This window comes from Protopterus annectens, chromosome 8.part0 (genome assembly GCF_019279795.1).
Source record: "Protopterus annectens isolate FY-2018-M chromosome 8.part0, PAN1.0, whole genome shotgun sequence".
Lineage (NCBI taxonomy): Eukaryota > Metazoa > Chordata > Ceratodontiformes > Protopteridae > Protopterus > Protopterus annectens.
Genome location: NC_056741.1, coordinates 1,360,715,786 through 1,360,742,993, shown reverse-complemented (window position 1 = coordinate 1,360,742,993; position 27,208 = coordinate 1,360,715,786). Strand labels below are relative to the sequence as shown.

The 27,208-nt window shown below is 40.3% G+C and overlaps 1 protein-coding gene across 1 annotated transcript in view; it reads right to left on the bottom strand.

Annotated features, from left to right (window-relative positions):
- Window positions 1-27,208, bottom strand: part of UPK2 (uroplakin 2) — a 260,794-nt gene that overhangs the window by 7,351 nt on the left and 226,235 nt on the right. The window contains exon 6 of the mRNA XM_044079442.1: window positions 25,695-25,750. Coding sequence (XP_043935377.1) covers window positions 25,695-25,750 — 56 coding nt within the window. The remainder of the gene's footprint in view (window positions 1-25,694; window positions 25,751-27,208) is intronic.

Genomic DNA, 27,208 nt, shown 5'->3' with positions numbered 1-27,208 from the left:
TTAGGTTAATGTGCAGGTGAAGTTGATCCTGTGTCCACAATCCTTGCGCATTTGTCCAGTGGGCCCCCATCCTAGGTCTGAAGCGTCTGTTGTGATGGTCTGGCTTGCTTGACATCTGCGAAAGGGTAGGCCTGGGTTTGAATGGCATGCCTGAGCCCACCATAGGAACTCCTGTTTTAAGCATGGAATTAGTGGGATTTCTGTTTCTAGACTGTGTCTGTGTTGGGACCATAAATTCTTTAGGTACCACTGTAGTTTTCTCATATGTAGTCTGGCAAATGGAACCAAGATTATGCATGATGCCATGTAGCCCAAGGCCTGCAGTACTTTTCTTGCTGTTAACTTGTTCAGTTTTGTTAGTGCCAAGAAGTAAAGGAAGTTCTTTTGTTTCTCTGTAGTCAGGAATGCCATTTGTTTTACTGTGTCCAATTCCGCCCAAGAATGTCCTTGTTTGGGATGGTATCAGCCTTGACTTTGTAAATTGACTGTGTATCCCAGTGCTTGTAGCAAGTAAATGACCCTTTGTAAATCTGTTGTCAGCTTGCTTTTGTTGTCCCTTGTAGCAGGCAGTCGTCCAGGTATGGGTAAATTTGAATTCCCTGTAGTCTGCAATGGGCGATTACTGATGCCAGGCATTTTGTGAATACTCTGGGCAGTAGATAAGCCAAAGGGCAATGCTGGGAATTGATAATGCTCTGATCCTGCAAGAAATCTGAGGTATCTTCTGCAGATTGGTCGAATGGGGGTGCAGGTATGCCTCCTTGAGATCTAGAGTTACCAGCCAAGACTCCTTGCCCAGCATGGGAAGAAGTTGCTGTAGGGTCAGCATTTTGAATTTTGGGACAATGATGTATGTATTTAAGGTGGACAGGTCGAGAATTGGTCTCCAACTTTTTTCCTTTCTTGGAACTAGGAATAGTCTGGAATAGAACCCCTTTCCTTGCTCTGCTGTTGGCACTCTTTCCACAGCTCTCATGTTTGCTAACTCCATTATCTGTAGAGCCTCTGTTTTTGATTTGGAGGTAGATTTGGCATTCCTCTTTGACTGGTAAAGTGTGGAAGTGAAACCGTAACCTTGATCTATGGTTTGTAAAATCCACTTGTCTTTTGTTATGTAGTGCCAGTTTTTTGAAAACAAGGTTAACTTTCCGCCTAGAGGAGCTGCTATTTGTTCCCTGGTAGGCGGATTTAGGGTTAAGTCACTGTGGTTGTGCTGATGTAGTGGCAGTGGCTGTGTCTGTGCCTCTGTTGTTACCTTGCCACTGTCGTCCTCTGTAGGCACCTCCTCTGGATTGGTTTCTGCCTCTGGAACGTCTATTCCTGCCCCTTTGAAATTTTGTGGAGTCAGGAAAGGACCAATTTTTGGCAGGCCAGTTCCTGCTAAATCTTGGGGGTTGAACCTGCAAGAAATCTTTAACAGTTTGAACAGATTTTGCTTTTTCTTCCATTTTCTTCATAACCTGCTGGGCAGGTGTACCAAACAAACTTGTCTTGTCCATAGGAGCATCTAGCAACTTAGCTTTCACATGATCCGGTAAAGCTTGTTCCTTTAGCCATGCATGCCTTCTTATCACTGTGCCTGTCATGGCTGATCTAAATGAAGCCTCCAGTGCATCATAGCCACATTTTAAGGAATGGTTGCTAACCTGTTGTATGTTATTTACCATCTCTAATACATATTTCTTATCAGGAGATTCATCAGTGGTTAGTTTTTTAGTTAACTGATCAAGCATAAACTCTTGGTATTGTATCATGTGAAACTGACAGTTTAAAGCTCTAGCTGAGAGAGTAGCTGAAGTGTAGACCTTTTACCCCATCTGTCTAATGACCTTGCTTCCCTTTCAGAAGGAATAGGGTTTTAGCTATGGTCGCTGCTACTGCCTTGGGACCCTGGGATATAGTTTCTGGGTCTGCAAGTGGGGCCTTGTAAAGGTGGTGATGAGTATCTGGCACCCTGTAAAATCTGTCTGGTTTGGCAGGGCTGGGGTAAAGAATCTGGAGCGGAGCAAACATCATTGAAAGCATCATCCACAGAGAGAACAGGAGGTATAGCTAAGGGCCTGTGCTGAGGAGGTGCAGAAAGGTCCTAAGTCTTTTCTGGAGTCTGAAAATCCTGTTGCTGCCATTGGAACTGTTCTCGCATGGCATGCAAGGTTTCCCCAAAGGAGAATTCTTCTGGTGGGGAAGCAGCTGGAATGGATTCTTCAGCATCAGAATCTTCAAAATTGGAGAAGGGAGCCTCTGGCTGGTCAGTTATGTCTGATTCATCAGCAGAATCATCAGAGGACACTGGCTCAGGGGGCTCTGGCCTAGGTCTCTTCTCTGGGGGCTGAGAGGCCCTGTCTGGGTGAGATTGAGATCCTCTAATTAAAGAAATTAAATCTTCTGCCAAAGTAAGCATTTGAGAACTAGAAGAGGGCCTGGATGTGGGGGTTTAACAGGCACTGTTTTAGTAGTCTTGGCTGCTTTAGCCCTGGCGAAGGCCTTAATGGACATGGCTGCTGGAGGCCTAGCAGCACCACGTGCTGGGGTAGAGACATCCAAGGGATGGTGTCTGATAAGTCAACCACCGTAGTAGGTAAAATTTCTGAGGTCGATTCAAGAGTTGTAGCAGGGGCCTCAGTTGTAGGAATAGGTTCAGCTGTACTTTGATCAGTTTCGGTTTCGCCGAACCGAGACACTCCGGTTTGCTTAACCATGGTTTCGCCGAAACCGGACCGCGAGTGTGGCCCTTCTTTGTTTGGTAGATTGGGTAGTCGGAGGATCCGACGGCATAATGTAAAATCAGAACCGAAAAACTGTTCTGCAAACTCCGAAACAGGCTGCTGGGCTGGGCCTAAACAAGGCAGACAGTAAGAGTGGAAATCTTTATGAGGTATTTGTTTCCCACAGGTTAAACAATTGTTAACTTTTTCTGACATCGCTGAGGCAAGAAAGAGTCCCCAACGGGTATAGCTTTAGAAGTCTTCTTAGAAGTAATCTCTGGTTCCGACCGACCGCACTTGCGAACAGCTTCTGCTTAAGAAAGACTGAGGAAAATGGCGCCGGCTGATGCTTTTATACCCAAGACCAACAGAGATGACGCCGGGTGGAGTGCGACATCAGCCGAAGCGGACGACTTTGGAAGCCGACTGAAGGGCTGCCTGACGACAGGACAACCCAGTTGTTATGACTGCAGATGCATCCATGAAGGACATCAACCATATTTTTTGCTATGTACTTCTTTTTCATATTAACTAAAGCTATTCGAAATATCCGAGGTGTGCAAAGTGTTTGCAAGTGTGCGCAGTATTACAGTACATTTATTTCGCACAATACAGTCATTTCATTTCAAAGAGATTGCTGTGCAGTTGAATATTTTTTGAGTACCTGGTATGTGCATTTGAATATAATTACAAAAACATTTTGTTGGTATGGCAGAAGGATTTTGCAGACCTCCTCCACTTGTATTTGATAATAATGTTGTTGAAAACTGGAGAGTATATGAACAAGAGTATGATATTTTCATACAGGCTGCTTTTTCTGAAAAAGAAACATGTACAAAGGCATTTATTATGTTTAATCTAGCTGGTTTAGAAGCCATTGAAAGGGAGCATTCATTTGTGTATGCCCCAGCTTGTGTATTCAGGGGAGGGAGAAGATTGCCATATTGTGGTACCAGCTGAAAAGCGGGAAGACCCTGAGTGTTTAAAATGTATATTTAGAGAAATGTGTAACCCCCAAACAAATATTACAATGAAAAGGCACATATTGTACACAAGAGATCAAAAGCCTGGCGAAACTTTTGCAGCATATATAACTGACTTGGAAACAAAGCAAAAATGTGCAGATTTTGTGATTTATGAGATGATTTGATAAGACAGGCTTGTGTGTGGTATTAAAGATGATTCAGTGAGAACGATTTGCTTTCAGACAGTGATTTAACTTTGAATAAGGCTATAGAGGTTTGTCAGATATATGAGCTCACAGAAAAGCACATGAATATGCTTACAAAGGAGTAAAGCATGCTTGCAGTGCCTTCCAGTGCTAATGTTGATAGCATGCAACACAAGGTCAAAAGATACAGGACTAAGGGCATGGCTACATCATGGGCCTCCCTAGCAAAACCCAGAGTATCTACAGTAAAACGCAAGGCACACTCAATAAAGCAGAAGGGTGAGTCAGCAAAACTTGTGACAATCCTCATAGTCAACTGTCATAACTGTGGAGGTAATCATAAGCCCAAATGAGAGAAGTGCTTAGCTTTTGGTCAGCAGTGCCACACATGTAAAAAGTGGAATCCTTTCAAAAAGTTATGCAAATCAAAAGGGACACAATCTTTTATTAAAAGAGAGCATTCAAAGAGGCAAGTTGATCAACTAGAAAGCTGTGACCCTACTTTTATGTTGATGGTGTGTTTGTGCTTGATGAAACAGTCAATGCAGTAGATTTGTTGGCAAAGAATGAAGTATTTTGCACTGTTCTGATTAATGGGAGACCTGTAGAGCTCAAAGCTGATACTGGTTCAAAGTGCAATGTTATGTCAGCTAAAGTAAAAGCTCGTGAGAAGCTTGATCTGGCAAAGTATGCAAAGCTTGTTGCTTGTGGTGGTGAATAAATTCAAACTGAAGGCTTATGTTATTCAGCTATGACTTGCAATGTTTTGTAGTCAAGACACACATACAGTCATTGTTAGGCCTGAAAGACAGTTTGAAAATGGGACTGCTTTCATTTAATGCAGAAGTCCACCATGTAGGCACGTGTAACAAAGAACATTTCACACAAACTATTTTTTCTGACAATGCTGATCTTTTTGAAGACAGATTGGGCAAACTCCATGAAGTTAGACCACAAGGTAAGCCCAGTTATCAGACCAGCACAGAAAGCTCTGGTAGTCCTGCAAGGCAGAGTCAAAGCTGAGCTAGACAGAATGGTGTGCCTAGGAGTAATCTGTCCAGTAGGTGAACCAACTGAATGGGTATTCTCCATGGTGATAGCTAATAAGAAAAGCTCAGATGATATTAGAATATGTATTGAACCAATAGGTTTGAGTAAAGCACTAAAATGACCTCCTAATCCAATATGTACAGTTGAGGAAGTTGCTGCTCTTATGCCAAATGCCACTGTTTTTTTTGTCTTGGATGCAAACAGTTCATTTTGGTAAATTTTGCTTGACCAAAAATCTTCATTGCTAACCATTTTCAATATACCATTTGGAAGGTACAGATTTTTGAGAATGCCATTTGGGATACATTCTGCCAATGAAGCTTTTCAATGTGAGATGGAGCAATTTTTTTTCCGGCTATCCATGTGCTAATCTAGTAGATGATATTCTTGTAGGAGGCAATGGTGAAGTTGAACATGATAGAAACTTCAGGAAAATTCTGGAATGTGTTCATGAAGTGAATCTTAAGCTAAATACTCAGAAATGCAAGTTCATACTACAAGAAGTTACTTATGTGGATCATTTATTTACCAGTTCAGGGCTATGACCAGCTCCTTCCAAGCAAACTGCAAATCTTGAGATACTAGCTCCAGACAGTGTCACTTCCATACAATGTTTTCTTGGTATGGTTAACTATTTGGGCAAGTTTATTCCAAATTTGAGTGACCTTTCAGCACCACTAGGAGAGCTGACATGCAAAGATGTAACTTGGTCTTGGTTGGAACAACACCAAAGAGCATTTGATGTCCTGAAACAGAGAATTGGCCAGTCCACCCACTTTAAGATAATATGATGTTCTCCAAACTGTAACTCTTTCTTGTGATGCTTTGAAGTTTGGTCTTGGTGCAGTCATTCTTCAAGGGGGCAGACCAGTAGCCTATGCATCAAGAACTTTAACCCAAACCGAGATGCAGTATGCTCAAAAAGAGAAAGAGCTCTTGGCAATTGTGTTTGCATGTTCAATGTTCCATGAGTATAATTATTATTATAGGCCATTAGCCTAGTACACACCTATGAACCTATTATATTTATGGCTGACCTATTCAAATTGAGACTGACCACCAACCTTTGGTTACTATTTTGAAAAAGCCAATGCACACAGCTCCTGCGAGACTGCAATGCATGATGTTGAAATTGCAAAAGTACAATTTTCATTTGGTTTACGCAAAATGGAATCTTTTTTATCTTGCTGATACATTATCCAGATCACTCAGAAAAACTACTGAACAGCATGAAAATGAGCAACCTGATTTTGAAGTTATGGAAGTGAGAAATTTTTCTTCAACACGTCTTGATGAGCTCAGAACTCACACAGCTTCAGATCCAATTCTCCATAAGCTCAACCACTTTATCAGTCATGGATGGCCGTTAAAGCAATCTTGTTTGCCATCAAGTGTGCAGCAGTATTTTCCTTACAGAGACGAGATTTTGATGGAAGATGGTATCATCATGAAAGGTCCAAAAGTGATTGTTCCAAAAATTGTTAGAACAAGAGTATATTAAAATCTTGCATCACAGCCACCCAGGAGCTGATTCTATCAAAGGAAGGGTGAGAGGATCAGTATTTTGGCCCTCTATGTCAAAAGATACTGAAAAAGAAATTTCAGGTTTTTCCGTTTGTAATAGTACTAAATCGTATCAACAAAAAGAACCACTTCAGCTAAGCCAGATTCCTGAACTACCTTGGTAGACAGTAGCTACAGATATTTTCTAATGGAATGGTCAACATTACTTGGTGTTAGTAGACTCTTATTCAAATTAGTTTGAGATTGACCTGCTTCCTAATCTCATGTCCAGCACTGTCGGTATGAAGTTGAAGAGCCATTGTTCTGTCCATGGTAGTCTGAACAAAGTCATTTCTGACAATGGTGCACAGTTTACAAGATTTGCTGAAACATGGGACTTTGTTCATGTTAGTAGTAGTACTGAATACCCACAATTGAATGACCATGCTGAACATGCAGCTCAAAGTGCAAAACAGCTGTTGAAGTCCAAACGTGACAACACTGATGATCTGCTTAATTTCAAAAGCATTCCTCGCAACAATTAACTTGGTTCACCTGCCCAGAGATTAATGTTGAGACAAACCAGAACCACAATACTAATTAATAAGAATTTGTTGACTCCAAGTGCTAAAAACAACAAAGCAGTAAAAGCTCAACTCCTAAAGATGTGTTTGTCCCAAAAGTCCTACTATGATAAAACCAGCAAGCCTCTGAATCCATTAAGAAAAGGAGAGATAGTGAGGATGCAGGCAGTGAAAGGATTTGACCGAATAGGACTTCTGAAACATTTGGGTGAGGAACCTAGATCGTATATCATTGAGTTGTAACGGATGGAATTCAGACAGAATCGGAAACATTTACTACCTGTGTCCAAGCCAGTGTTGTAGCATCTTGCCTGTAACAGAGACTCTAGTTCTCAGATTTGTCCAATGTTCCTGTTCCAGAGAACATTTCATCATCTGTTCCTGTTCCTGAAATTATTAATGAAAATCCTGAAGAAGAACATTGCCCAGTGACTGTCCCTGTTGCTAAACCCATTTCTAATTATTATATTACAAGGTCTGGTTGGATCTCAAGACCTAATCCCAAATACACGGCAACCTGGACATGATTGTTATTATCTGTACATGTCTGTCCAATTTGCATGCTTATCCAGTTGCCATTTTCACTGCAGAACAAAATAGTCAAAGAGGGAGGATATAGATCAGTGTGTGTTGTACCTTTAAGAGCCATTCCAGTGTATGGGCACGTGCATATAAGTACTGAGCACGTGCAAGCAAGAGTGGCATTTTGAGTGAGCAGCCAGAGTGAAAGCATGTATGCATGTAGAAATCAGTCATTTAGTTAGTTTGTTTAAATTTAATGTTCCAGTCATCCATCCTGTTGTGCTTGTGTGTAACAAACTACTTAAATGAACACCCAAGCCTTACCGTCTTATTTGAATACGCAAGACGAGTGACAGTTATCACAGTCCCTTCAGGGCAAATTTGTTTTGAACAAATGCTTCCAATTTTTCAATTTTTTTTAAGCAGCTATGCAGCTACTTTGCTAATTTTTTGATTATTTGTTTTTTAAGTCTCTAGTGCCTGCCAGTCATCAGCTGTCTTGGTCTGTTAGCCATTTTCTCCCTATAGGGCAAGTAGAATTGTTCCTAGCTTTACTTGTTTATACTGTGAGATAAGAGCTGATTACAGGGGCTGTAACACAGATGTTAAGGCAGTCTTAATCGATAATTTATATGGGGGGTACAGTCAGAAGAAGACTGTCATTTCAGTTTGAATTACTTTTTTTAATCTGGTCAGAATTTTATTATTTTATAATATCCTCCTCAGATTAATTATTTTATTGTAAGCAAAAGAAATACCCAGCAGAAACCTCTGATATATGTTATTCCTACCAACTTAATTTCCTTTCTCTCAATACTTGCAACTATTTTGTCCATAAATCCTGTAGATGAAGTTTGTCCTCCCTGCCCCTAGCCCCCCCTTACACACACACACACACACACACACACACACACACACACACACACACATACTCTGAGAGGAATGAAATCTCAATTACATAGTTAGGTCCACTTTGCCTAACACATTCCAGAAAAGCTCACTTAATCAAGTCCACTCAGCTAACATATTTCCCTCCCAAACAATGTTTACTGAAATTAATTGGTATTTGCCCAGTAACACACATTTTCTACTTAAGTGAAGTCCACTTCATTTAAATAACTAAATCTACTCAAAATACAATTATTTTCAGATTTTCTTACCTTGTTTAAAATCTTATTTCTGCTCCCTTTGTTATTCTTCTAACAACTTAATACAATAACAACAGCCCTTTACCTACACAGAGAAATCCTAACAGAGGCAAGTAAAAAACTGACTTTTACTCCCACTGTGTCAAGAAGACCCTGTGCAGAAAAAAAACAACCACAATTCACCCAATCTAAAGATCATAACTGATAAGACAAATCTTTAAAACTAAGCATTTATTTTTCTATCATACCTTCTTTTAAATAAACAGAGATGGAGAAATTTGTTCAAGTTGTGAGAGAATTTTATAATAAAGTATATATGCTTAAAGGTGATAAAAAATCAATCTCAGCTGAATAATACAAACTTACAGTTTTTATAAGGAAAACTCCTCTTGATAATACATCAGTGCACCTTATGTGGCATGTGACTAACCAATGAAAATCTGGTTTTCATGTCAACTTCATGTGAACTGTTGCATATCATTCCATTCCATTGCACACATCCTAACTTTATAATACATAAATGGACTTCATTCATGATTGTATGTACCATTCTTATCAAGATCTGTAAAAACACTTTTCTTTGCCCGTCTCTGAGATTTACATGTCTGATAGGTATTCATACCTCTCAACCTCTTAGAGCAAGAAATTTGGACAAAGCCATCAATAATGGGGGGACAAAGGCCCAAAGATAGGGACATTTTTTAAATATTGCTCTTACAAACTCTGAAGGGTATGAAGCCTGAATCTCAAATGTCTGCCATTATTTTCTAACTTCAACCCTCAACAATTTTCCAGTGATTCACCATAAAAAACACAATTTTATGAGAAACGGACTGAAAATTTGAGGCAAAAATCTGGATATTCTGCAAAAATCGGTACAGTTGAGAGGTATGTAAAACAGTATTGTATCAAAACATATAACATCAGTGCAGCTGTGTCAGTGGAAAAGTACTGGAAAACATTTAAATTCATGCAGTACACGTACCGTAAAAATTTTTTTAAACAAAGCTATGTACCTAATAGAAACACTCTCCATTCTTTATGTACTATGCAGTTTAAAGCAGATATATAAATAAGATAAAAGGTATACATTAGTTAGTTTACCACTACACAGATATCTGTCAGGGCTTGCCTACATGAGGCCCAAACATCACCTCCTGGAATCTGACAGGAGCACCCACATCACTGTGGGGACCTGAAATGCCCTCATCTAATCTATGTATGCCTCAAACCTTACATTATAGTGACTCACTCTCATGGGATGTACTGTTTATATACTCTGAAAAAAAAACTTTTTTGTTGTACTTTTGGCCAGCTGTATTGCAGGCATTGGCTTAAAAGTCCATCCAGTCTGCTTTATTTGTACAATTTCTCTCTGAAATATGTTGTTTAAAGACTACTTTTCCCCTCTTTTGCTTATTTAATTTGCAGTGTGTAATGTTTTTAACTATTTTAAATATTTTAAACTGCCTTTTAACCTACTATCTATCTTTTTTGCTGTTTATATTATGTACTTGTCCTCTTTTAATATTATTTTACCTTGCTGTTTTTCCTTGTATACTTTAACATTGTAATTATCTAGGTCTGAAATGAAAATAGGCACATCTATTTTAGCAGTACATACCTCCACTTTATCCATTTTGTAAAACCTATTATCCTAGTAAAGGTTGCAGTGCCAGTAAGCTGAACAGTAGGCATAATTTTCCCAACTCCAATGAAGTCCCAGGCTCATCCTGTGGGAATCTTCTGGCAAGCTGAAAGATGTAGCATCTCCTGTGGGATGCGGTTCTGTCTTGGGGTCTCCATCCAGTGAGTGTGATACATTTCCCATTATCCAGGGAGCATTTTCACAAGTTGCTCAAATCATTTCAACTGACTCATCCTAAATGGACAGCAGTGACTCTGTTTTAGATTTCCCTACATTGGCAATCTCCTCACTCTCTCTCAGAAATTACATCCAGTAACTTTGTAAAAGATCCTTACTTCTGCCCCTTATCTCCACAATCTCATCTTTTCATCCACTATGTATGTGGATGGGGACATAGACTGACCAGCAAACTGTTTGTTTATTATTTATTTGAATTTGTTTACAAGGGTAGGGCATGGATCCCAATGGACCTTTTTAAGATCCAGAAATAGGTTATTAAACAAGGCAACAACTGAAAATTACAAAAGTAAAAGGTGCAGGTAAAATTCAGACAGATATTTGAGTAGGGTGCAGACAGAAGCATATGGGAATAAATATAGAAAATGCTAAAAAAATAAGTCTTAGCAATTCATGTATTCTATTTACAATAAATACAATACTGAGGTAGGAGTAAAGGAAATCAAAGTTAATGATAATTAGTAAGGACAGCAGAAATGAAGGACAAAGTGGAAAAGGTAGGCAAAATTGAGGAAAATACAAGAGAAATGGTAAGAGAAAAATCCAAGTGAAATGGTTGTTAGCAAGCATTGGTTAGACGTTCAAAAGGGAAAAAAATGAGAGTTTATGCTAGGTGGTTCTTAAAGACACTTCTGCAGTTTGCAGATTTAGTAAGACAGTGTTTAAGAGCTGATCTAAACTTAGAGTATTTATTATGATTTTTATGATTAATGGAATGGTTTCACAGAGGTTTGGGTGCCAAAACTGAGAAGCTGTTATTATTCAGGCGAAATTTTCTAAATGGAATCACAAGATCATTATTAGATGAAAGAAAATGTAATAGATATTCTGCAGTCTTAGTGGTATGTTTGCTGATACAAAGGGAAATGATTTCATTAGTAGTAATTAGTATAAAAAGGAACCTAGCAGCAGCTCACATGTTTACTGAGTAGAGCCATTTGGCCTTTACAAGAATGGTGGTGTTCCTTTTGAGGTGCTAATTTATGTGAGAGGAAGTCCACATCTAAGTTGGGGGAACAATGTAGCCTTTCCTATGTTTTTCCTGCTTTCAGGAGCTTAGAAGAGAGATATTTTCTTGGCCCAAAACATCATTTTAGTATTGTATTCATTGTTTGTTGGTTGATTATATGTTAAACTGGAAGCTAAGTATTTAGTCTGCCATAAACCTGGGTAGCAAATACAGATGGTAGTTTATTGTTATTTGTTGTCATTTATTGTTATGTTCTAGGTGGAGGGAGCAAAATTTAGTTTGAGAGAGGTTCTAAAGATCATGGCTTTGGTTTTAAGTAATAGTTAATTTACAGGCATGAGGTTAGAGTGAAAAGGTCTTGCTCCAGAGTTTATTTCCAGTCAAGTTATTGTAGCATAAGGGAAAAGGTCATGGGAAAGTAATCCCTAAAGATAGAAGAATAGATAGCTTTTATATAATTATATATTTGTAATTACTGGGTCAAGTAAAAGGGGTTTCTGGACTTTACATTTGTTCTTATTGTTTCTTGTGGTAGTCAACTAATTTGGTGGTATACCAAGATGTTTTCAATATAAAGTGTGTGTTTTTCAAGCATTTTTAAGTTCAAATAACCTAGGGTTATAATATTTTGGAAGGTAAAGGTTGCTTTAAGTATTTAAAATAGCAAGGTTTGACATTTGCTTATATTAATGTGATCATAGCTTTCATCCTGTTGGCACAAAAATCTGGACAAAGCCTCAAAAATAGGGACAAATTTTAAAAACTGCTCTTATAAACTTAGAAATTACTATAACAAAAGGTCTACATTTACGTTTACAATGCACTTTCTGAAGTATACAAAGTCTGAAACTCAGACTGTCATTACTTAGTGAATTCAAACATCACTAATATACCACAGAAATCCAGAAAATCACACATTTAATGAGGAACAGATAAAAAATATGAGGCAAAAATCTGGATATTCTGCGAAAATCTGTTCAGTTGAGAGGTATGACTGATGGGGATGATATGCTATAAATCTGTAAACGGTGTTGTGAACATCCAAAAGGAACTTTAGAATGAACTACTTGTGATCTGTTGGATTAATGGATATTGGTTTTGTATAAGAGCATTGTTCTACTGTCTATGCATTTGTTTGTTCCAGGGTTACTGATATATTTGGGAAGAAATGTTGCAAGTTAGGAGTTTTCTTTTTCAATCTTTCAGTGATGCCAATATTATCAGGAGAGTGAGTATTTTATTCTTGTAAATGAGGGAATTTTATTTAGTAAAGTTTTTTTAATACTTTATCTTAAGACTAGGCTGTTACTTCACCACCACTCTCTGAACAAAGCATGGGACACTGTTACCATAGCACCCATCTAGAGGTCAATCTTCCAATCTCTTCTACCCTTACTTGAAAGTAAGAATGTACAGCTGTGTTATGTACATAGTATAAATGTCAATGGTCTCTGACTGACTAAATTTGCATATGACTGCAAATTAGGAGCTGTCATTGAATCCTGCACTGATGCAATGTATGCCAAGAGGGGTTGGCACAGACAAACAACTGGTATCAGAGCCATGGACTAAAACTAGATGCCAAGAAATGCATAATAGTATCCTTCGGGAAGTCATTCACCCCTGGTACCTATCATATTGACAACACAAGGATTTAGGGACATACATACTGTAGATAGTAATCTAGCCTTTGACATCAAGTGTCTACAGTAGTGAAGGAATCATTATATGTTGCGTGACTTATAAACAAAGGTATGGCATCTAAGTCCAAGGAAGTCATTGTTCCATTGTATTCGGCATTCATCAGATCTATGATCGAGTACAATGCCCCCTTTGGTATGCATCTAACTAGACATATGATGATTGGAATATCCACAGAGGTTCCTCACTGAAAGAATACAGGGTATAAATAAAATGTCCTATACAGACCACCTTAAAGCCCTATTCCTGTATTCCATCTCCTACAGGCTTTTGAGGAGAGCTCTATGCCTGGCATACAGGGCATTGCCAGACCCCACTCTGATGGATCTCCTGCATATCCCCAAAACAAACTGTGTCAGAATTACCCATCCTAAAGACTTAAACCTAGTCTGTGATATAAATAGGACTTGCTGGAGAGACAGGTATGTATCCCACAGACTACCCCATCTATGGTACAGGCTCCCCATCCATGTGAACCAGAGTTCCTCCCTAAATGTTTAATCTCTCAAGACCCTGCTTACACTTATGAAGGGTATCTGAACTTGTCAGAGATTTGGGATGCATGGCTAGGCTTAAATTGGCCCTTCTGGCCAATAGCCTAGTAAACACCTATGAGCCTATGTTCAACTAGATTCACTGTTGTAGTTTTAACTTTTGGGAAAATGCTTCCAGGTAGCCTGACTGGATGTCCTGAATTCCAGAAGTTTATCTTTCACTTTGGGCTTTAGTTGACTCACTCTCACCACTATACAAACATCACTGGTATAAAAGGTGCATCAGCTGATGCCATCTCCAGATTTTTCTTGCAGTGGTCATTGCCAGGTTAGAACACCCTGACACCAAAACCCTAATAAACCACATGGTGAAGGTCTCCTGTGCCCAAGATCCACCCAAAGAGTCCCCAGTCTCCCTCTTCAGGAAGTAAGGACAGGTAAAAAAGGTAATGGCATATGGTAGGCAAGTGAGAGGGAAAGTGATATTACAATGAATAGGGAACTACTTTAATCCAAAGTACCTAGAAAAAAAAAAGAAGGGAGGGAACCTGGACTGCAGCAATGACTATATTTGACTATGCATATATATGGTAAGTTTCCAACATAAATGAACTGTGGTCATTGTACTATTCACAGTTGCAGTCCTGATTTTGAGAATATTCCCAAAAGCATGAAGCTAGCAGATGTCTGGCAGCAAGTAAGGTGTAAGGACAGTAGACCTTGCAGGATAACGGAAGCAAATTCAGGCCTGGACATCAAGGCTGTCCTCAGATTGTAGTACCTAGAGAATATGTGCATAGAGTTCCAGGTGGATAGCTTGCACTCTACTTCCTTTTGAAAAACTGTGGTGAAATCATCAACTGGTTTGCCATGAGCTGTGAAACACTAGGAAATGCAATGAGCACGCCATTTGGTTAGAGTTTGTTTGTTGACCATTTTTTCTTCTTTTCTCTTTGTCAAGGAGACAAAAAGCTGGTTTGTCTTTCTAATTTTTTTGCATCTCTGCAAATAAAATCTTGGCTGTCTATGCACATCAATGGAATGAATGGGATTTCTACCTTGTTTTGAGAGTTAGGAGGGAGGCAGGTCAATGGTCTAATTAAGGGATACCTCTGAGAACACCTTTGACATAAAGAAGGGATTGGTATGGAAGCACACCCTATTCTCATTGAAAACTAGAAATGGTTCTCTGCACATTAAATTTTAAAGTTCTGAGAGTATTCTAACAGAAATGACTGCTATCAAAAACATCTTCTAGGATATAAGCTTCAGAGATGCAGCTGATTCAAAAAGTTCAAGGGTCAAGTTCTCAAACAGTTTAGATACCATGGTGTAGCAATCTCCTTTCCTTCTGGTCTAAGAATCGGGACCTCCTTTAGGTGCTGCTTAAGTAGGGTGGGTCCATGGATAAGCAAGCTGAAATAGCAGGAGCATGGACTAACAGATGCGTAAGATAGACCACTTTTGTGAAGGTCATTTTTGGTAGTGCAAGATCATTACCATTTTGCCTTGTTCGGGTCTTGGTCTTTGGACAAGCACCAAAATGAGAATATTTTCCATTTAGCTAGGTATGATTTCCTTATGTATGGCTTCTTAACTTTCCTCATAATGTTTAATACATTGTCAGAGTACATTCTGCCTTGCTGGGATTAATGTGAAATCATCCTAGGTGTGAGCTTTAAGAGTCTGACCTTTTGTTTTGTGTGGGAAGGTAAACGCTATGAAGCAACACTTTCATTTTGTAGGAGGGAGAAAGTACAGTTGTGTACACTTACCATAAATGTAGATGTTCGAGTGTATTCACTGTTGCAGTCATTACATTTGGGTAATCCTGCTGGCAGGTTGCCCTCGGTCGGCCTGAATTCCAAAGTCCTGGGTCCTGCGTCAGCTGCTGTCGCCCCTTCCCTGACGTCAGATCATCGGGTATAAAAGATGCGGCCGACACCATTTTCTTTAGTTTTTCTTGCCCCAGATGTCAGGTACCCCCTAAAAGGGTAGCCAAAATTTATATATATAAATACATGCACCAATATAAACTTTACCTTCATCTACAAGCAAATACACCACATAGGTTGTATAAATCAGAGAAGGAAAGATAGGATCCATCAGAAGAAAGGGGGATGGCAGGTGGGTAACCTGGACTGCAACAGTGAATACACTCGAACATCTACATTTATGGTAAGTGTACACAACTGTACGATGTTCATGTTTCACTGTTGCAGTCATTACATTTGGGTAGAGTCCCATAGCTATGGTTGGGAGGCTGGAGCTAAACCGCACTAGGAGCGGCTGTGAGGCCCTGAAGAACTGCAGTGGCAAAGCCTGCTCTGGATTTAGAGTAGAGTGGCAGATGATAGTGCTTTGTAAAGGTGTGCCCTGAACTTCAAGTAGCAGCCTCTAAAATGTCCTTGGTTGGTACTCCCCTGAGAAAGGCTGCTGAAGTGGCTGCAGCTCTGGTTGAATGTGGCCTAATGCCCTTAGGCACTGGCTTGCCATTGTGTAAGTAGCAGAAACAAATGCAGTGGCCTATCCACTTTGAAATAGTCTGCTTTGAGATAGCCTTTCCTTGTGATCCTGCAGCATTTGCCACTAGTAATTGCTCAGTCTTTCTGAAAACTTTGTTTCTACCCAAGTAGAATCTAAGCTATCTGTGTACGTCCAAAGAGTGCAGAATTCTCTCCCACTTGTTCTGTGGATTTGGATAAAAAGTTAGAAGATGAATAGTTTGGTTAAGAGCCACAGAAGACACCACCTTAGGCATAAATGTGGGGGTTGTCCTCCGAGAGACCCTGTCTGGATAAAAAAATAACAAAAGGTTACACAGCCATGAGTGTCTGTAGCTCTGAAACTCGTCTTGCAGAAGTTATTGCTAGGAGCAGAGTTGTCTTCCAAGATAAAAGCGTTATATCAGCAGTAGCAGCTGGCTCAAAAGGAGGCAGGGTGAGTTTTTCTAAGACATAGTTGAGGTCCCATGCAGGCATTGGTGATCTCCTTGGAGGCCTTAAATTTTTGGCTCCTCTGAGGTACTGCTTTAATAAGGGATGAGAAAAGATTGGTGGCTCTGTATTGTAATGAGCCGAAATTGCAGAGGCATGAATTTTAATAGATGAAAAAGATAGGCCTTTGTCCAGCATCTCAGTTAAGTATTGTAAAATCAGAGGAATATTTGGCACAGCTGTATCATTTCCTCGTGCCTGGTTCCAAGCACAGAATCTCTTCCATTTTCCAGCATAAGATTTTCTAGTACTAGGCCTTCTGGCCTCCAAAATGACATCCATCACAGATTTACTGAGAGGTGTGTTTTGTATGACTACATTATCCACCATACTGCCAGGTTTAAAGTTCTGAGTTGGCTGTGCAAGATCTGATTGTTTTGCTGGGACAGTAGATGAGGTATTTGAGGTAGGGTCCAAGCTGAGCAATAAGACAAGTTCTTTAGTATTGGAAACCAGTACTGGCGGGGCCAGTCTGGGAAAATCAGTATAATTTTTGGCTTTTCCTGTCTGACCTTTAGGAGTACCTTGGGGAGGAGAGGCAGTGGGGGAAAGGCATATATGGAAAGGTTTTTCCAGCTGAAAGTTAGTGCGTCCACTTTCCATGCTTATCTGTGATAAGTCCTTGTGCAGAATCTTTTTAGTTGGTAGTTGTGGGGGGAGGAAAATAGATCTATGTCCGGGCATCCCCATTTCCTTTTTATCATGCTGAAGACTTGTGGATCCAGCTGCCACTCGTGGGGATCCATGAGGTTTCTGCTTAGCCCATCTGCCAGAGTATTTTTCCTTCCTGGCAGGAATTGTGCCTGCAGATGTACTTGATAAGTTAATGCTGTGTCCCACAAAGTCATGGCTAGTCTGCAAAGGGAGTAAGAATGTGTGCCCCCCCTGCTTGTTGATATACCACATGACCGTGGTGTTGTCTGTCTTTATCAGTAGTTGTCCTGGATGAAGTAGGTCCTTGAAGGCTGTCAGGGCATTCTGAACAGCTAGCATCTCTTTTTGATTGATATGTAGATGCATTTGGGTTGAGGACCATGTGCCCTGAATGCATCTTCCTGCCATGTGGGCCCCCCAGGCATAATCTGATGCATCCGTTGTTAGTGTCTGCCTGGCTGGGGGTAAAGTGAATGGCTGTCCCTTGTTTTGGTGACAAGCCTTTGCCCACCATCGAAACTCCTGTTGTAGGCAGGGAATGAGAGTAATCATTGTTTCCAGGCTGTGGCAATGTTGAGTCCAAACACTTTTTAGATATCATTGAAGTTTCCTCATATGCAGTCTTGCATATGGAATTAGTAGGATGCAGGATGCCATGAAGCCCAAAGCCTGCAGAATTTTTCTTGCAGATAACTGGGCCTTTGTTGCCAACATTTTGAAATAGGTAGTCAGTTGCCTTTGTCTGGCGTGAGATAAGCCATCTGGGCAGTTGTATTTAAGCTTGCACCCAGGAATATTATCTCTTGAGAGGGTACTAGTTTTGATTTCTTTTCATTGACTGTGTACCCTAGGCATGTTAGAAGTCTTTTGACAAATGCCAGATGCTGTAGAAGAATGTCCTTGTTCTCTGCTTGAATTAGACAGTCGTCCAAGTAAGGATATATTTGTATTCCTCTTTGTCTGCAGAATGCAATTACTGGTGCCAGGCACTTAGACCCTGGGCGGAGTAGATAAGCCAAAGGGCAGTGCAGATAATTGGTAATGCATTGAGCCAGCCTTGAATCTGAGGTATCTTCTGCATGATTGTCTGATTGGGACATGCAGGTGTGCCTCTTTGAGGTCTAGAGTCACAAGCCAAGCGTTCTTGCCCAGCATGGGCAGAAGCTGTTGCAAAGTCAGCATCTTGAATTTTTGTACATCCAGGAATGTGTTCAGAATAGATAGGTCCAGTATTGGTCTCCAGGCTTTGTCCTTTCTGGGTACCAAGAACAGTCTTTAGTAGTATCCTTGTCCCTGCTCTTGTTCTTGTACTTGCTGAATGGCCCCCATGCCCATGAGGGATGAGACTTGTTTTTGTGCCTCTGCCCATTGTTTTTTTGGCAGATCTGGCCAGCCGTTTGCCTTTGGCAGGGAATAGAAATGGAACTTGTATCCTTGTGACACGATATTTAGAACCCACTTGTCCTGGGTTATAATGTGCCAATTTTGAGCAAAAAATGCTAATTTTCCCCCTAAGGGTGCTGCCAGGAGATAAATGCTTGGTGCAGGCAGGGGGAAGTCATTGGGGCTGTTTCCTGTAAGGTTGTGATTTGTCTTCTCCAACTTTGGAGGTAGAAGCACCACATTGCTTTGACCTGTATGAACCTTGCATCTGGGATCTGCCTTTAGGGCATCTGTATCTGCCCCTTTGAGGTTTGTCTGACACAGGAAAGGACCAATTCTTTGTAGGCCAGTGTCTACTAAACCTAGGTGGCTGTACTTGTAAAAAATCTTTGACAGTTTGCATAGATTTAGCTTTGTCCTCCATTTTCTTTAACACCTCTTCTGCCTTAACACCAAACAAAGTATCATGCTGTAAAGGTGCATCTAATAATTTAACTTTGACATGATCAGGCAGATTTTGTTCTTTTAACCAAGCATGCCTCCTAATTTCAGAACCCGTAATTGCGGCCTTGCAGGACGCCTCCAAAGAATCAAAACCACATTGCAAAGTATGCTTTCCAACTTGTTCAGCTGCATGCAATAAATCCTGCATTTCCTTGTTTTCTGCACATTCAGAGTTTAATAACATTTTCTGTTTAAGCAATGTCATGACATGTTGCTGATATTTGAGCATATGAAACTGACAGTTTAAGGCCCTTATAGCCAAGGTAGCAGATGTGTAAACCTTTTTCCCCATCTATCCAGTGCCCTAGAATCTCTGTCAGAGGGGGTAGGGTTTTTTGCAGCGGAAGCCTTAACTCCTTTGGGACCCTGTGAAATAGTTTCTGGGTCTGCAGCAGGGTTTTTAAAAAGGAATTTATGAGAGTCAGGAACACTGTAATATCTGTCAGACTTAACAGGAGCTGGAGGTAAGGAGTCAGGGGTAAGACTAGACTCCGAAAACACATCATCTACAATGTCTAACACAGGTGGAATGGCTAGTGGCCTGTTTTGAAGTAGTAAAAGGAAATCCCTGAGCCTCTTTTTAGATTCTGAAAAATCTTGGCTCTCCCAGTGGAAATGCTCCCTCATGGTATGCAAGGTTTCCCCAAAAGAATAGTTTTCTGGAGGAGAAGCTGAAGGAATAGATTCTACAGCATCAGAATCCTCATAGGGGGGAAGCGAATATTCCAGAAGAGGAATCAAAAGAAATGGAAACCTGATCTGAAGATTCATAGTCAGTCTGCTGCCTAGGCCTCTTATCAGGAGCGGGATGGGAACCCCTGATCAAAGTAATTAAATCTTCGGCCATTTTGAGCATCTGTTTTTTGGGCATAGAGGCCTGTCCATGTGGCTCTTGAGTCTGTTTCTTTGCTTTAGAAGGTGCTTTAGCCTTTGTCTTTGAAGATGAGGTTGGTTTAATGTAAAGATGTTTAGGTCTGAATACACCCTCAGAAGCTGGTGCCTGCTCAGCAGCTCTGGACCCATCTGAAGGAATAGTATCCGAGGCTCCAATACCTTGAGTTTCCAGTGGCATGGCCAACTCCACGTATGAGTCGGTAGCAACCTGCGGCTCTAAAGTAGAGGGTGTCAGGGGCTGCGAAAGCTCCTCACTGAGAACTGGTGAACCAGCGACTGGCTTAGGAGAAGCATCTTCGTCAGTTTTGAGCCTCGGTTGTCTATCTCTCCTTTTCCTTGCGTTTTTTGTGAACTCCAGTAGTCGGATGGCTATCTGATGACATTTCTGGATAATTAAACCGGCGTCCATAGTAGTTTAAAGCAAAATCATACCGACGCTTAATAGTGCATTGGTTAAATCTAGCACAAAACCGACAACCAGAAACGTTGTGATCAGGGCCTAGGCAAGGGATACAGTAAGAATGAAAGTCCTTATGAGGTATTTGCTTTCCACAAGAAATACAATTATTTACTTTTTCTGACATCGGTCTGGAGCAAGAAAAAAGTTTCCCCAGCGGGGTACTTAGCTTTATTGAAGACTTTGGATCTGAAACTCGAACACGAAAATCTCAGGAGTCGGCCGACTGGCACGTGCGAACTGCTTCTGCTTCGGGCACCACGCGGCAAGAAAGAATAAAGAAAATGGCGGCGGCCGCATCTTTTATACCCCTGACGACCTGACATCAGGGAAGGGGTGACAGCAGCTGACGCAGGACCCAGGACTTGGAATTCAGGCTGACTGAGGGCAACCTGCCAGCAGGATTACCCAAATGTAATGACTGCAACAGTGAACACGAAGAGCATCCAGTGTTACCTTGGCCAAAAGGAGGCCACTAGTGTGACTTCTTGCCTTTCCTCACTGATTTTTAGGTGTGCTCTGAAGATCAAGGGTATTGGAGGAAAATCATATTGAAAGATACTAGTCCAAGTCAGGAAGAACACATCTATCTTTCAGGTTTTGGGAGTTGCTGTTCTGCTGCAGACTTGTCTAATATGCCTGTCTTGAGTTGAAGTAGACAGGTATATTTCTAGCACATCCCATATCCCGATTAGACCTAGAAAGAATCCCTATGTAACATCCATTTATCGGATTCACTTGTAATCTTCTCAGTCTGTCTACCGACCCATATTTTTGTAAGAAGCTGTATGTTGCTGTCAGAATAATGCCTAGCCCTTGGGCTATCTCCCTGTTTTACATAGGTATGGGTGGGTGTCTCCCTGTTTGTTTAGGTACCACAGCACTGTTGTCTTGTCCATTGTAATCTGGAAGACCCCCTCTTTGAATATGGGCTTAAAGGCCTTTAATGCCAGAATGAGGCATACTTTCTTTTTCACAATTGTTTTTCTCTTCATGTTTTAGTCCCATGTCCCTTGAACTTGGAATGTTCTTGAATGTGCTTCACATGCTATGTCTGTGGAATCTGTAGTAAGGGTCACAATGTATTGGGGTACTTTGAAATGCAGTCCCCAACTGAATTGAGCTACCATGAGCTCTCCTTCTTAATGAAAGGAGGAGGTGAGTGTAGGTTTCTAGAGAGTGGTGTGCTGACATTATCTATTTTCTGAAGTACATTTGGAGTTTCCTCATATGTAAGATGGGTCAGTGACACCATCAAAATGCAAGAGTCCATGTAACCAAGACACAAGAATTCCCTTGCTGATATTGAGCCCTGCTGGGCAATCTTCTGAAAATAAAAGGTCAGATAGGAGGCCTTGACCTCTGGGAGGAAGGATTTAGCCTGTAGATCTACACATGCCTCAGAAAAAAACAGAATCCTTGAAGAGGTTAGATTTGCTTTCTTGAGGCTGATGGTGAGACACAGGTCCTTGAAGCAGTACAAAGTAAAGTCTAAAGCCTTGTGTATTTCTTCCATAAATTCTGCTTGAATGAGACAGTCATATAGGTAAGGGTAGACATGAATCCTCTTTGTTTTACAAAGGCCAATTTCTGGAGTCAGGCACTTAGAAAAGACCCTAGGGAATTATAAATGTTCCCTCCCTGCTGTGACGCTGAGGAAATGTCTATGGTGTTTGCTCTGGGGATGTGAAGGCATGCATCTTTTAGGTCTAGCTTGACCATCAGCACTTGAGATGGTAGTAAGGGTAGAAGACTTTGGAGGTTTAACATTTTTATTTTTGGAAACATGAAAAAAAACTTATTTGAGTAAGATAAGCTCAGTATGGGTCTTCATATGCATTCCTTTCTTTGCACCAGAAAAGAACCATGTATATTCCTCTCCGATGTTACTTTTTCTATGGTTTCTAACTGCAGCATCCCTTAAGACAGCAGGCATAAGGTCTAAATGTTCTTTTAGGACTGGGTTCTTATAAAGTTACAGCTTCTAACCTTTCTGGAGAATGTTCAGAACCCAAAGGCCCTACGTAAAGTTTTACTGTTTTTTTTCTTACAAAAATGGCTAAGTATTCTCCAAATCTTTGAGGGGAGAGGGACATGTGCGAAAGTGGGGAAGTCAGTTGGGAGTGGTAGCCTGGCTATGTTATGGCTGTTCACTTTGGGGGTCATGGCCATGGTGGTCCACAGGCTTCTGTTTTGGTTTTGCTTGCTATTATTTTCTGAATTGCTCCGCTTTTCCTTTACCTGATTTACCTTCTGTCTTGTTCATGATATAGGGGCCATGATTTTGCTGTGTATTTTCTGCTAAAGTTTGGAGTCTGGGCTAGAAAAAAGCTGGTTGACAGATGGTTTTGCCCTTTTCCTTGAGTGTTTCAAATGCTCCTTAAGTAGGTGATCCAAAGAGGAGATCATTGCCCAAGAGTACGCTAAAGATCTTCATCTTTATGTGATCTGGAAGGGGCTCAGTGCTCAGCCAGGCAAAATTGTGAATCACAGACCCTGAGGCTGCTGCACTATGTGACATATCCATAGCATCATATGTACATTTCTTGAAGTGCTCGGTCCCCTGAACAGAGAAGTCACAGAAACCAAGCATTTCCTGTTTTAGATCCTTATCTACTATCTGCTCTAACTTAGTCTTTATTTTCTATAGAAGGGACTGCCGAAAGGTGAGTATGTGGGCTTCACAGTTCAATGTTGAAGGACAGGGTAGCAGAACTATATATCTTTTTTCTTAAATGTGTGGTTCCTGGTTGGAGACAGAACAGAATCTTGAATCCATGGACACCACAGCTGGATCAGCTAGTGGGTTCTTGTAAAGGAATTTTTTGAATCCTTAACCCACAGTCATCTTCCCGGGGCAGAGGATTTGGCTGCATAAAGACATTAGGGAACACATCCTCCAGGACCACACAGGACTGGAGGAACACCAAGTGACTTATGCACAGGCAGGCTCATGAAAGCCCTGTATCTGAGCTGGGCCTATGAATACTCCATTGCCAGCCAGTGGAACTCCTCTGTCATTTTATGAAGGGTTTCACCAAAAGAAGAATTCCACTGGTGGAGATACAAAGGATAAGACATCCTTTCTGTTAGAATCATAAGCAGCAACACAAAAAGCCAGTTTATCTGCTTTAGAGTCATGGTATCCAAATCACCCACAGCAGGTTCTACCCTTCTCTTCTTAAAAGGCACCCTAGACACCTCAGAGATTTTGAGTTGGCTGTCTGAACTTTAGGAAAGTTATGAAATACTAAGCCAGCTGGATAAGTTTCTCAGTGGAACCCTGGAAAGTAGAAGGGATTGAAGCACTACCCAGCCTAGGCCAAGACAAGCTGGTTGGTTCTAGTTTCGATTTTGGTGCTTTGTGCCTAATTGTTTCAGATGAAATGACATTGGAGGCCTTGGGTCATGGGTGGGTGACCATTACCTTGATCTGGTCCCTGGGAACCCCTTGTGGATAGATACCAGGAAACACTGGCCTCCTTTTTGATAATCAGAACACAAAACCTCAATACCAAGAGAGCCTCAGTATCAGAAGGAAGGTACAGTCATTGGTCCAAAAGGACATGTGAGACACTGATGGCATGGTGGCCTGCAGAGCAATTGCAACAAAGGCTTTGTCCAAAACCAACTCCAGGAACAGGGACTGTCAAAGCACCTCACTGCATCTGGAATCAGCAGACCTAGGGAGATCTGAGTTGTCCAGCAAGAATGTCCTAAATTTCCTGTTGATTCTGTTCTGTCTTCCCATGTTTATTGTCAAACGGCGTTTTTTTAAGTGGAGAGTTCCCAGAGTCATTGATACATACTATAGCAGTTTGAAATGGGCACATACTCCCTTTTTATCCATGAACACTTAGTGAAATTGCCTTCTTTTACAGATTATTTACAGGGTAAAGCTGGTACAGTGCAGGCATGAACCTACATCATGATCTGGGCTGAGGTAAGACAAACAGATAGTGGAAGTCCTTGTGCTAGATCTGCATTCCAAAAACTGTATAATTGTTAACCTTAGCAAAGTCTCAGATTCTGATTCACTGTCATACTTTAGCTATCACAAGCAATACAAGAAAAAGATAAAATCCCATATGGTGTACTTATTTGTCTTCTTCTGGAAGCAATCTGAAGATCAAATAGACAATGTCACTAGAATACATAGCTAGCAAACTGCACAGTAAAAAGATCTAAAGATGTTTTCTTCTGATGCCCTTCATATACCATGACATCTTGCATAGTAGTGGGAGAAAGTCAGCTGAAGCTCAAGGAGAGGGTAGAGCTTTGGTACTTGGGTAGGTCAGTTGGGCTACCTGTGGTCAGAATATCCCAAAAGTCAAGGCTGTAACAGTCAGTAGTATGATGGAGACAGCTGCTTACCTGCCATATGTAGAATGACATGCTTTTGGGAACATGGGTGTTTACTGAGTTTTCACACTCACATGATTAGGATAGAATGGCTGTGAAGCCATCTTGGATACACATGCATACTGGATTGCTTTATATTAATTTTTGTGCACTTTGATGATGTGCTGTTGTGTTCAATTTATAGTGCAATTAGAAACATGTTCATGTTGAGGATATCTGGACATGACAAGATATTTTTCTGGTAGTCTGTATGATTGATACAAGTTGCAGAATGTAATAGAAGTAAATGGTGGGGAAATGAGGACTGGTACAGAAGCTCTGCAGTTTTCTAAACTTTTGGATAACATTTTCTACAATATATCAATGAATCGGGGTCATGCATATCCCTATTCAGAAGACTAGCCGCCAATGGATGTGGGTCATTATTTGATTAAGCCATGCAGCTTTTCACATCATAAATACCACTGCCACACAACTACACAGACAGATGACATAATCTGGGGACCCCCACCAAAATAAAACTGTATGTATAAAGAAATCTAATTTCTTAAATTAAAACTTGTTTTCTAGACTACATTGTTTTCATATTTTTATTTTTCATCAGCATAAAATGTTCCAAAATAATCCCAAAGTTGCCTTATTTAATATTATCTCTCACCAGAAGTAACACAGAAATACCCAGTTTTGGATAACATGATTAAAGTTACTTACGGAGTCCGGTCTTTACTGTAAGATTAGTAATATAATTTTGAACCTGGTACCAAACCCTACAAAACAGAAAAACAGAAAACTGGTTTCAGACCCAACTTTTACTAATTTTCAGTAAACAGGAACAAAACATTTTATGAAATGAAATTTGTTCATTCCAAACCACTAGTCATTCTATACAGTTTTAAAGAGCTGTATGAGCATCTTAAAAAAAATGAAAGGATGTATATCATATGATACATCTTATCACTTCTCATTGTATCCTCTTTCATAGATAGACTGTTTTTTATACAGTTATTTCCTATTCCTTTGGGATTCCTTTTTCAGTCGTTATAAAGGAAGTAGGTTCAATGTAAACTGGATGCACCACAATTTCTCTGAAAGTTTGCCACAGAACAGCTTTTTGATATAGATATAAAGAACACACTAAAAGGGTGTTGCATACAAAGGCATGAATACATCTCTGTTCAGTTTCTAAGCTATGCAAACCAGACAATTATACCATCAGAGGACATTTTATTTTTGTTGAAAATGTAATTTAGACCAGTAACAAACACTGCATGCAAAAGTAAAAAACAAGTGCTACATCAAACATTCATAGGGAATATCCTCAACATCAGGTCAGATTCTTTACAAAGTTGTTCACTGACTGCCATTGATAAAGTAGGTTCAGAGAGTGTTTCTCACTTTCTGAAGCATCATTTTTTGCAATTAGTTTCATTTCCATTTACGCTCCACATGTTAAAGTTGCAAATACCTTTGCAAAAAATGAAGATTATAGTGTGTTGTTTGATTTTTAGTTTCACTGTTTATTCAGTTTTTATTCTCAGTTGCAAAGCATCATGGGTAAATTAAACGTCTTTAAAAAGCAACATATTACTATAATTTGTTGTTTTACTACTACACTATCACATGTATTAATTTACAGTGTAAAGTGTTCCCATCCATAGCTCTCAACCAATCAGGGATAAATTTCAACAGAATCAGGGAAATTGATTACCTGGACATACATTTGTCGAAGAAAGAAGGGGTACTTGAGAGTTCAGTGTATAGAAAGCCTACTTTTTCAAATACCCATCTTTATTATAATAATAACCACCCTCAACATCAAAAACATAGCGTGGTCAAGGGGCAGATGGTAAGAATTTCCTGACTGACTAGTGTAGATGGAACCTTTAAAAATGATATTTTCAAGATGATAGGGTTATTCCTTGACAGGGGGGGGTACCCTTTTAAGTTCCTTATTAACATAAAAAAGGAAGTGATACACAAAAGATCATCTTCCTTTGCCCCAATTTTGAATTTAGACCAGTGGGTGGAAGTTACTGAGTTCAGGACAAGTCTAATGCCATGGTTATTCAGTAAAACAAATATGCACCCAGCATAGTGAATGCTTTGAAAGGGAAATGTCCATGTTGGGACCTAAGCCCCAAGTAGTATTTAGTAAGGGGAAGAATATAAAGGACATCTTGGAGAGGCAGGGACATAAAGGTTCCTACAGGTCATTTATGTTTAAA